Source organism: Coenobita brevimanus, chromosome 23 (genome assembly GCF_032717465.1).
Source record: "Coenobita brevimanus isolate Jiangsu-jjx chromosome 23, ASM3271746v2, whole genome shotgun sequence".
In the NCBI taxonomy this organism is placed as follows: domain Eukaryota; kingdom Metazoa; phylum Arthropoda; class Malacostraca; order Decapoda; family Coenobitidae; genus Coenobita; species Coenobita brevimanus.
The window spans coordinates 63,931,354-63,943,619 of NC_136976.1; the positions used below are offsets into that span (position 1 = coordinate 63,931,354).

At 42.1% G+C, this 12,266-nt stretch overlaps 1 protein-coding gene across 1 annotated transcript in view; it reads left to right on the forward strand.

The window, feature by feature from the left end:
- Dna2 (DNA replication helicase/nuclease 2) overlaps window positions 1-12,266 on the forward strand; it is a 193,535-nt gene that overhangs the window by 62,456 nt on the left and 118,813 nt on the right. Inside the window, exons 10-11 of the mRNA XM_080267024.1 lie at window positions 3,038-3,189; window positions 6,923-7,053. Coding sequence (XP_080123150.1) covers window positions 3,038-3,189; window positions 6,923-7,053 — 283 coding nt within the window. The remainder of the gene's footprint in view (window positions 1-3,037; window positions 3,190-6,922; window positions 7,054-12,266) is intronic.

Genomic DNA, 12,266 nt, shown 5'->3' on the forward strand with positions numbered 1-12,266 from the left:
AACGATAGCCCGTATCATTTTAAGTGTTTATTTAATGATTATGTATTTATTTCCAGTGTTTTCAGAGGTCCCTCCCAATAGTCCGAAAAATCCAATTGTCTGAAAGACCCTAGGTCCCCTGCGATTTGGATTACAGGACTTTTACTGTACCTTGAGAATGAGATATTGGCAGAAGTGAAGAATGCTGTGGAGAGGTGGGCGAATTAGAAGACAGTAATTGTCGTTGAGATATATTCAGAGATGATTGAATATATACTGTGAAGGGAGTGGAATAGATTATTTGTTGGAAATATGCCAGAAAGCAGAAGGAGTAGAATTTGTATCAGTGGAGTAGAAAGTCTGTGACTGTGTTATTGTATGCATTTAAAGGTGACTGAAGTTAGTGCAGAGTTTGCTGTACTATAAATCTTCTTCACATTGTAAAATGTGTATGCAGTTCAGCAGAATCCTGTTATAGGAAGAAAGGAATACGTCAGAATATTCATTGAGTGATGAACAGGATTTGTTTTAGGAGTACAGGTACTAGGTGATGTGTGAATCAAATGCTTCCAGTAAGACACAGCTATTGGAGAAAGCATGTGAGGAGGAGTAAGGTATTTATGACATTTTTGGATCTGGAAAATGCACATGACAAGGTGAACAGGGAAGGATTACAGAAGGTTCTGTGTTTGTTGGGTCTGGAGGGCTGTGGAATTTTGATAGGAGTCCTTTTCATCATTTTATATTAACCTGACCATGCCTATGTGTGTTTCTGATACTTAGAGTAACAGTATGTATGTATTTAGAGGGTTGTAATGGTTGTAAATTTGGGTTTACAAGTGGGGTGGCCAGTGCCAGTTAAGATAAATCTCATAGGTTCTGTGCATTTGTTATCGCACAGTTTCATTTATATGCATTAGGTGTAGTACCAATTGTGTGTGATATCCAAGAGATCACTATATTGTATATTTTTTATTCTGTTGATGCTATGAACAATTTTTCAAATGTCTTTAGCTTCTTATTTTTTACTTTGCATCAGTATCATGATTTTAGCCTTTGATTAACAATAATTAATGGAGCTGCCTTTCCTCTCTTTCTTCCTTCTTTCCTTCCTTTTATGTCCTTCTCTCTTTCCTCTTTCCTTCCTCCCTCTTATGTCCATTCCTTCCTCTTCTTTACTTCTTTCTTTCCTCTTCCTTCTATCTGTGGGTGACTCTACACTGAGTGACAAGCCAAATGGTTTCCTGTACACCAGGAAACCATTTACTACACTGGGTGGTAACCATATAACCAAATTATGGTGCCTGGTGATTTATGGGTAATTAATGCGCTCCAACTGGATCGAGCTGGTGCAGGTTTATGTCCATGGGGTGGTTGGGTTTATTGTTCACATAATGCCACTCAGGGATGAGTGAGGCTGGTTACTCTCTTCTGAAATGTCAGGACCAACTTGCGTAGCCCCGGGCTCCAACACTTCTCACTGGGCAACACAGGATTAGATGATGTATGTAATGGTTAATAACTTTTTAAAATTTTAAACTTAGAAACCAAATTCAAGGTTGGACGTCATGTGGGAAGCCATCTGATTAACATGAAGGGGGATAGGACTAGGTGGTCCATACTCAGCAACTCTTGTCTAAGGTGCGGCATCTACGAAAATAAGACATGAAGAGCAAGTAAGTTATTCTCGAAATTGTGCGTTCCTGGTGGTTTAATGAATGTTTCCCCCATAAATGTCGAGATGCTGCTGTGCATATAAATGGTTTTTCTTAAAGACATTTACCTGAAATCTTGAAGGGGAGGGAGGGGGAAAGTAGGCATTATTCACAATTAAAATGACGCAATCTGGTGCACCTTGGTGGTCCAATTTACCCCAGTTGATGGTGGTAGGTTGTGGTGACCATCATCCACTGACTTGATGTAATGCTGCCTACTGCTTCCCTCTTTCTCATTCTATCTCTGTCTGCCCTCCTCTCTTTCTGCTTCTCTCTTTCCTTCTTGTCACTTTTTCTACTGTTACTTCAGATGGCTCCACACTGAGTGATAAGCCTAATGGTTTTCTGTAACCCAAGAAATTACGTACAGTTCTGAGTGGTTAGCATATATCCAAATTACAGAATGAAGTGGAGCCTGCTATGGTACCCCTGTTAACTGGATGGAGAGATGCAAATGCGACATCCATCCAGGAACCAAATCTTCACACAGTAAGGCACTGTCTGCTGCAAGAGAACATCGGTTCATTGCATGGGATGGCCTTGTAAGGGCAGTTGATTGCCTGCATTTGATAGGTCTGCTCAGCCAGACAGGTTGATGAACAACAGCAGCAACCCCAGTTGACATTACTTTGAAGACCTGACCACCAGCTTCTCATGGTGGAGGTGAATCATGCTGGGAAAACATACATAAAAGACAAACTTACTGTACTGTGGTGTCTTAACTGCAGCATTTCATAAGTTTTGTGTGTTAAATAGCATCATGTGGCAGTAGCCAGAATATGTGAAAGAGATATCTTCATCCTGAAGGAGTTAATGGAAATTGCTTCTTATCTCTTCTTCCAAGGGGAGTTTTTTTTAGCAATAGGCAGAGTTAATAAAAAAAATAAATAAATAAAAAAAATCATGCTGGAGGAAGTTAAATGTATGTGCAAATATTAGCCTTTGCCTTGAGCAGCCTCGTAAATCAAATGCATTGACCATTTTGCAGCTTTATGGTCTGTTTGATTCATTGATTTGTAGCCCTTTACCAAGAAGAATGAAAATAGTATTGAGATAAAGTGAAACATCATCATCACTGCTTCAGTCCAGTGACATATTCATTTTATTCTTCCTGCTTCCAGACAAATGTGTTCAACGTATGGATGATATCTTGTACCAAAGAAATTCATGAAAGCTGTGTCTAACCCCAAAATTCGAAAAGCTTATCCCAAGCTAAATAAAATCAATGAAATTGCAAGAATAAATCTCAAGAACGTGGCATCAGATTGAAGTGGATACTGTTTTTGTATAGTAGGAGATGGTTATGTCATCACTGGCATTTTCTATTTATTTTTCTTTTACAGGAAATCAGCAGGGGAAAGAACAGCGGAGAAATCAATTTGAAGGAAAAATCACAGAAATTCTAGACATTGAGGAAAATTTGTGGTCTCCCAGATTTGGTGTGAAAGGCAAAATAGACATGACAGTCAGAGTGCACCACAATGGCAAATCAAAGGTAAGAGGGAAAATATTTCATTTGTGAACAGATGGAAAAAGTGCATTAAGTTAAACCATCCATCCATCCATCATCCAATCCTATGTCATCCCATGGGGAGTTTAGGAACCCTGGGCTTGTGTATATATATGCAACGACTTATCTTGCTCTCAAGTTCCTGAATTGATTCTTCTGAATTCTCTGCTCTCTGGCTTCGGCTTTCCTGTAATTCTCTGACTAAATACATCTGCGCTGTTTACTTATCCCCTAACTTTACTGTCTCTCTATCTATCTATTCCCAGATGCCTTAAACCCGTTCCGGGTGGCCACAAACAAATTGCCTCCACATCGCCCTGTCCCCTGCCATTTCACTGCCCCGCTCCCAACTCACACCCCCCTCTCTTATATACCTCTCCACCCCATCCCTCCATCTCATCCTCGGCCTCCCCCTCCCCCCCTCCACCTCACATACATACACTCTCTTCGTCAGTCTTTCACCCTCCATCCTCTCCACATGGCCAAACTACCTCAGTGTATTCCTCCTAATGCTTCCTATCACACCCACATCCACATCACAATGCTCCTTTATATCCTCATTTGTCAGCCTGTCTCTCCATGTGACTCCACAGGCTCCTTAAATAACTCATTTCCACTGCTCTCACTCTTGACTTGTGTTCTTCCAACAACTGACTATGAAAAATTCTTTGACTGTCTTACTTCTGTGTTGGAACACATTCTATCCATTTCTCCTTTTTCTGAAATATTCATTCTAGGATATTTCAGTGTTCACCACCGCCTTTGGCTCTCCCCTCCCTTCACTGATCCACCTGGTGAACAAGTCTACATCTTTTCTCTCCTTAATGACCAAGAGCAGCTTGTACAGCACCCTACTCATATCCCTGACTGCCTTTTAGAGAGCTCCAATATACTTGACCTCTTCCCTGCAACTAATCCTTCTGCTTACACTGTTAACCTTTCCTCTCCGTTGGGCTCCCCCGATGACAACCTTATTACCTTGACCTGTCCTACTGCTCTGGTACGGCCTGTGGACCCTCCAAAGAAACGTCAACTGTGGCACTTTGGAGCTGCGGATTGGGAGGCCCTCAGGCAGTACTTCTTTGATTTTCCATGGAATGATTATTGCTTTCATGACCGGGAGCCATCTGAGTGTGCCTTGCGCATTATAGAGGTTATTCTCTCGGGGATGGAAGCATACATTCCCTTCTCATATCCTTTGACTAATGCAAGAAAGCCTTGGTTTAATCACGCTTGTTCTAATACTGGCTGCAACAAGGAGAGGGCCTATAAAAGGTACTAGAGCCAACCCACCCCTGAATCACATCTTTTTTATGTTTCTGCCTGGAATCGTGCTAAGTCAGTTCATCACTCTGGTAAAAATAATTTCATGTATATTAAATGCTCTTGACTCTTCAACTCAAATTCTTCCCACTCCTTCTGGCACCTTGCCAAAAACCTTTCTAACAACTTTACCTCATCATCCTTCCCTCCACTTTTCTACTCTTATGGCTCTGTAGCTATTTCTTCTACTGATAAAACAGATCTCTTTGCTCAGACTTTCTCCTTCAATTCCACCTTAGATGATTCTGGTGTTGTTCCTCCATCACTTCCCCCCTTTTGACTTCCTCATGGCTGACATTAAAATTTCTTTAGCTGTTGCATTTTCTGCCATCACTGGCCTTAATACTAACAAGGCATATGGGCCTGATAGAGTCCCTCCTGTTGTCCTCAAGAACTGTGCTTCTGTTCATACCCCATGCCTAGGTAAACTCTTTTGCCTTTGTCTGTCACCTTGTACCTTTCCTTCTTGCTAGAAGTTTGCTATCATTCAGCCAGTCCCAAAGAATGGTGACCATTCCCAACCCTCTAACTATCGTCCAATTGCTTTAACATCCTGTGTCTCAGAAATTTTTGAGTCAGTTCTTAACAGAAAAATTTTAAAGCATCTTTCCTATCACAACCTTCTTCCTGATGGTCAGTATGGGTTCCGTGAGGGATGCTCCACTAGTGATCTTCTCACCTACCTTTCAGACTCCTGGTCATCCTCCTCTTCGGACTTTGGCAAAAGCTTTGCCATTGCGCTTGACATCTCAAAGGCTTTCGATCGACTGTGACATAAATCTTTAATATCCAAACTGCCCTCTTACGGTTTCCATCCTTCTATCTATGCCTTCACCTATAGCTTCCTTTCTGGTCGTTCTATAGCCGCTGTTGTAGATGGCCATCCTTCTTCTCCTAGATCTATCAACAGTGGTGTTTGTCAGGGCTCAGTCCTATCACCAACTCTCTTCCTTTTTTTGATCAATGACCTTCTAAGCTGTACATCTAACGCCATCTACTCTTACGCTGATGATTCCACTCTTCACCTTTCCATTTGGTTTTTGCAACATCCATCTCAGCAGTTACTTCAACAAACAAGGGACGAGGCTATGGCACACCTAATGTCTGACTTGGCTCGTATCTCTGACTGGGATAAAAATAATCTTGTTGTTTTTAATGCATCGAAAACTCAGTTTTTACACCTATCAACCCGACACAATCTTCCACAGGAGTACCCACTAATGTTTAATAATATCCAGCTCAGTCTTGCGTCATCCTTGAACATGCTTGGAGTTTCATTCACTTGGAACTTATATTGGAAAGATCATATTACATCTCTTGTAAAATCTGCTTCCAGGAGATTGGGTGTGCTAAGCCAACTTCATACCTTCTTTACCTCTGCACAGTTGTTGACTTTATACACGGGTTTTATTCGCCCCTGTGTGGAGTACAACATTCATATGTGGGGAGGCTCCCCACATACAGCTTTTCTCAGTAAGGTAGAGTTCAAGGCTTTTCGTCTCAAAGGCTTTTCGCCTCATTAAGTCTCCACCTTCTACTGGCATCTTCAACCTCTGTCTCTTCGTCGCACTGTTGCATCTTTATCTCTTTTCTATCGGTGCTTCAATGGTTACTGCTCCTCTGAACTGTCTGGTTGCATCCCTCCACCTCTACAACGGGTGCATAGCACCTGTCTAGCAATAAACTCTCATCCCTTTTCTGTCCAGTTCTCTAATGCAAGAGTTAACCGTTACTCCTAGTCTTTCAGCTATGCAACAGGTCAGCACTGGAACTGTCTCCTTCTGTCCGTATTTCCTATTTCCTATGATCTCCAGTCTTTCAAACACAGTGTGTCCAGGCATCTCGAAATGAACGGATCTTGAATTTGGCTCTTTGGTATTTTTTGTTTTTTTTCTTGGAAGGAACGGTTTGTGGGCTTCTGGCCTTGGGCTTCTACTTTCTTGCATTAAAAAAAAAGGAAAAAAAAAAAACTAAATGTCCCATGACTATTCATCACCTTTTTCTTGGTTGCTGGTCTACAGTCCAGCACCATCTCACAGCTTTCCCCTTCATTTCCTCACTACATCAGACCCCATTGCATACTGATTTTTTTGGTGACTCTGCTACTGTTTCTGTTTCCAATATTATCACTTTTCTTACAGGTCTTCACATCATGCATTTAATCTAATTTTTTCCCCCTACCCCCTTACCTTAGTGTCATGTAGTCATATTATGGCTTGATGCTAGTTTGTCATTATTTCTCCCTTACATCCTTCCTTGACCATGTAAAGAATTACAATATTTTCAGTTAATTTTATTTCTCTATATTTTCGCAACCATATTAACAGTATGCTACACCTTTCGCCTAATTTTCTACTCTATAACTTCACAGTTACATTTCTTATTACATTCACAGATAGTACCATTGGAACTGAAAACAGGTCGGTCAAGCTTCTCAGCAGAACATCGAGGTCAGGTGATACTGTACAGCATGATGTCCTCAGACCGCAGGCCAGATCATCAGGCTGGTCTCCTCCTCTACCTCAGGTACTCCATATACAACAGACCCTCACTGTTGCTTAGTAAGGAATGTGCATTTAAATGAATGGAGGGACACTGTTGTTTTAGTGGTGATCTGTAGCGTGTAGACACTACCTCAGTATCTGGGGTACCTTTACTTTTACAACTGAACACACACAAAAAAAAGGCCTGTGGTAAAGGCCAAACCTGTTTATTATCAAGATCATAGGTCTCCCTATCCTTCCCTCACCTGCACCACACCATTTACTAGAGTCCTTGGACACCGTATCCCAGTAACTGGGATGCCTTTGTAACTTTGCATGCATATTTAGCTTATTGTAAAGTTGAGCCTCTTGATTTTCAAGGTTCTAAGCTCTCCTCCCCCTCAATCCACAGTACTCTCTCTTTATCACAGTTTCGGTACACCATATTTCAGGAACATGGTCACATTTGGTAGCACGGTTAGACACACCCACAGTAACCCAATGATAAAAACCAGGCTTATTGGTTTACAAGATTAAATATGGTATGCTGTACAGTAAAATGGCCACGCAGATATAAAGTGGTGTATTAGCATTCAGCATTGGGTAAGTATATTGCAGTTTTACAGGATAAACATGGGAAGAAAAAACATAAGATCAGATCTTGAGAAGGGACCTTGACATTAGGGAATTTGAGGGTAGGAGGAGGCACAGAATGCCAAGAGTAAGGATGATGGATAATGTACAGTTGGCGCAACGGAAGTCTGGACCCTCTAATTCACACCATATATTTTGTAGGGTCCAGGAAATATTGTAGGAAAATTCCTGTAGTTGATGGCTTTTTTTCTGATGGTTTCTAGCAACTTTACAGGCTTACCACCACGTGCTGTATATGAGCTCAGTGCATGCCTGACTTTGGATGGGAGAGCTTGTCAGATTTTCTTGTCCTGCCTGGCCCTTGTTAATTTCAAAGCTCGCTTTTTCACACCTTCCTCTGCCTTTGTGGATCATTGGAGATGGGTCCCAGGCCACTAACTAATGTAGAAAAAGCCCGAATTTTAACTGTGAGAGAGGAAAATGTAAAAATTAAAGATATAAAAAGGCATAAAATGATCCACAGGTATACATGGCGAGTGATGAGAAGGGTGGGTGGTGAATTGAGTAAAAGGAAGGCAATGATTGATTATGTGTGTGTGGATGAAAGGATGCGAAGATGTATATTGGATGCAAGAGTTTATAGAGGTTGGGGGAGTGGACTTTCTGTCCACTATTTGGTGGTGGCCAGAGTTAAAGTTCAAGTAAGATGGAAGACTAGAAGAAGGGAAAGACGAGAGGAAGGAGTAGTTGCAAGGAGAGTGGAAAGGTTACAAGAGGATGAGAAAAAGGCAGAGTATAAGAGAGAAGTGGAGGAACGATTGGGCAAATATGAGTTGGAGCAGATGGGGGACGTGGAAGGTGTGTGTAGAATATTTACAGAAGAAATATGTGCAGCATGTGATGTGGTGTGTGGAAGGAAGAGAAGACGGAGGGGGGTGCAAGGAACAGCGTGGTGGACTGAAGAGGTGAAACGGGCTGTGGCACAAAAGAAGAAAGCATACAATGAATGGATGAGAAATAGGGGCGTGGAAGAAGTTGAGAGGTGGAAGAGAGAGTTATATGTAGAAAGAAAGAGGTGAAAAGATTAGTAAGAGAGAGTAAGAAAAGAGTGGATGAGGAATTTGGAAGGAATTTGAGTGTAAAGTGGAGGGACTGTAAGAAAATGTTCTGGAAAGAGGTGAAAAGAGTAAGACAGGGTGGAAGTGAAGTTAGCAGGGGAGTGAAAGATAAAAATGGTAGATTACTAGTGGAGAAGGGAGAAAAAGTGAGCAGATGGAGAGAACACTTTAAGGAATTGTTGAACGTGGAGGATGGAAGTAATGCGAGTATAAGTGGCTGGGGAATGGCTGGAAGAAGGAGGGAGGTGAGAAGACAGGAAGAAATCAGTAGGATAGAAGTTGTGGAAGCAATGAAGAAAGTTAAATCAGGGAAAGCCCCAGGAATTGATGGAGTGTGTGGTGAAATGCTGAAGCATGGGGGAGAGATAGTAGTAGAATGGATGTGGAAGATGTGCAGATTGGCCTGGTAGGAAGGTAGAGTCCCGGAGGATTGGAAGTCAGGTATAATTATTCCCTTGTACAAAGGAAAAGGGGAAAAAGAAGTGTGTGGTAATCATAGGGGGATTTGTCTTCTTAGTATAATAGGAAAAGTATATGGTAGGATACTTATTGACAGAGTTAGAGAAAGAACAGAGAAATTAGTTGGAGAAGAACAGGAAGGCTTTAGGAAGGGAAGAGGTTGTGTAGATCAGATATTCATTCTCAGATCTTTAGTGGAAAAATTTCTAGAGAAAGGAAAGAAGTTGTATGCGGCTTTCATGGATTTGGAGAAAGCATATGACAGGGTGGATAGACTAGGATTGTGGAAAGTGTTAAGAATATATGGAATAGATGGGAAGTTGTTGAATGCTGTGAAGAGTATGTACGATGGTGCAAAGGCTGCAGTGCGTGTGGATGGTGAACTAAGTGAATTTTTCTCTTTGAAAGTTGGGTTGAAACAGGGATGTGTCATGTCTCCATGGTTGTTCAATCTGTACATGGATGGGGTAATAAAAGAGGTACAAGGTAGGGTAGTGGATGTTGGAGTAGCTCTGGTGAGGGAGGGTAGTGTTTGGAAACTCCCTGTACTGTTGTTTGCAGATGATACAGTGTTGTTGAGTGAAGACGAAGGAGAGCTGCAAGGCTTGGTGGATGAGTTTGGGAGAGTGTGTAAGAAACGGAATCTAAAGGTGAATGTAGGGAAGAGTAAAGTGATGGTCTTTGAGAGAGGTGAAGTCAGTGAATGTACAGCGAGGTTGGATGGTGAGGAATTGGAAAATGTGAGTTCGTTTAAGTACTTGGGTAGTGTGATGAGTAAGGATGGAGGTTTGGAGGGTGAAGTGCTTGAAAGGGTACAGCAGGGAAGAAAGGTTGCTGGTTCTTTGAAAGCAGTGATAAGAAACAGGGAAGTGAGCATGGAAGTGAAAAAGTTACTACATGACAGTATTGTGATACCAACTCTAACGTATGGAAGTGAAGCTTGGACGTTGTTGGAAGGACACAAGTCAAGAGTGAGAGCCGTGGAAATGAGTTATTTAAGAGGAGCCTGTGGAATCACATGGAGAGACAGGCTGACGAATGAGGATATAAAGGAGCGTTGTGGTGTTGATGTGGATGTGATAGGAAGCGTTATGAGGAACACACTGAGGTGGTTTGGCCATGTGGAGAGGATGGAGGGTCAAAGACTGACGAAGAGTGTGTATGTGAGTGAGGTGGAGGGGGAAAGAGGGAGGGGGAGGCCGAGGATGAGATGGAGAGATGGGGTGGAGAGGTATATGAGAGAGGGGGTTGTGAGTTGGGAGCAGGGGAGTGAAATGGCGTGGGACAGGACGACTTGGAGGCGATTTGTTTGTGGCCACCCCAAACGGGATTGCGGCGTCTGGCAATAGATAGATAGATAGTATTCGAACTGGGCGAGGAAAATCTACTGTTATGACACTCCTTGCTGCTGCCCGCCCCCGGCCAAAAAACACAGTTCCCCAACATAAAGACAGGCTAGGACCTAGAAGGATGACAACACAAAATACAGACAGGTTACTGAAGCAAGCAGTGATAAAAGACCCATGTTTGACTGCTAGACAACTGAAAGATATGTACCCTGAATTGCTGAAAGATGTGTCTGAAAGAACCATACAGCATCGACTGAAGAAGGACCTCAAAATCCCCACCCATATTGCTGCACTGAACCCTCTCCTGACAGAGAAGATGAGGAAGAAGCGACTTGAATTTGCAAGACAACACCAGCACTGGACTGTCCAAGACTGGAGTAAAGTTATGTTCTCAGATGAAAGCACATTCCAGGTGCTTAGCTCACATCAAATTAAGGTACGCAGGCCAAAGGGGACCAACTGGTATGACAGGTGCTGCGCCATCAAGGCTGTAAAGCACAGTCCCTGATTGATGGTTTGGGCTTGTTTCAGTGCCAAAATGGGCAGAGGTGGTATATATTTCTTTCCAAAAAACTGCACAATGAATGCTGCTCGATAGTGTGAGGTTTTGAAGAGATATCTGTTTGATTACATGGTTATCCACAGGACCTCCATCATCATGTATGACTCAGCCCCCTGTCACACTGCTCAAAAAGTGAAGAAGTTGCTCCAGAGTAAAAATATTTGCATTCTCCCATGGCCATCCAACAGTTCTGACTTAAACCCTATCGAAAATGGGTGGAAGGAGATCAAGGACAAGGTGAAGGTTGCCAGAGTGTCGTCAGTGCCTGAGCTCCAGGAGGTTATCAAGCATGTATGGTGCCCTGAGATGGATATCAATTACTTCACTAATCTAGTAGAGAGTATGCTAAGGAGAATGCAAGAGGTGATCAAGGCCAAGGGGGAAGTGACAGAGTTCTAAGATAAGCATTGAAGTACTTTTTCTTTTCATAAATAAATGTTCTCTGTGATGATTTTTTGTTGTTTTGGTAGTGCCCTGACTAGGTCCAGGCTTCCATTACGCCGACTGTAAATGAATATATGAAGAGGTGAGGTATAGGAGATGAAACAATAGTTATAGAGAAGCAAGGTATAGAACTTGAGAAAACCAAAGAATACACAAGACAGAAGTGGATGGAATAAGTACAGTATGTATACCTGTGTTTATGATAAAGGCAGCACATCCTTTTTAACCAGGCTGTTGATAGAATGGCACTCTCCCACAGGTGTTATGAATTAAAATTTATGTGGCTTATTGGTCAAGGAGGTGGATTCAAGAATTTCATAGGGTTGAGTGATGAATGCATAGTTATGTGGCCATTTTTTACTGGTCACTCTGTTTATAGCTATCCAACTTTTGTACTTCCTTCTTCTATTTCTGGATCCCTTGCATCCCATGTAAGTGGGACAGAGGGTTATGATGACAATGAGGATGATGCAGGATTGTGCAGATAAGAGAGTAGCTGTCAAATGGACAAATCTGATCCATATAGCTAAACCTGGAACTTTGTCAATCAAAGTACAGTAGTTGTATGTATGTGTGACTCATTGATAATGCTGTGCTGTTTCTCAGCTGTAAAGTTTAACTTTCTTGACATGCTCAGTGTGTAATTATTGTTTTCTAGCTGTAATGTTTGAGTGCCTAGATCTGAAAACTGAATCAAGAAGGGACAAAGTGACTTAAAAAAGGGTGGTTG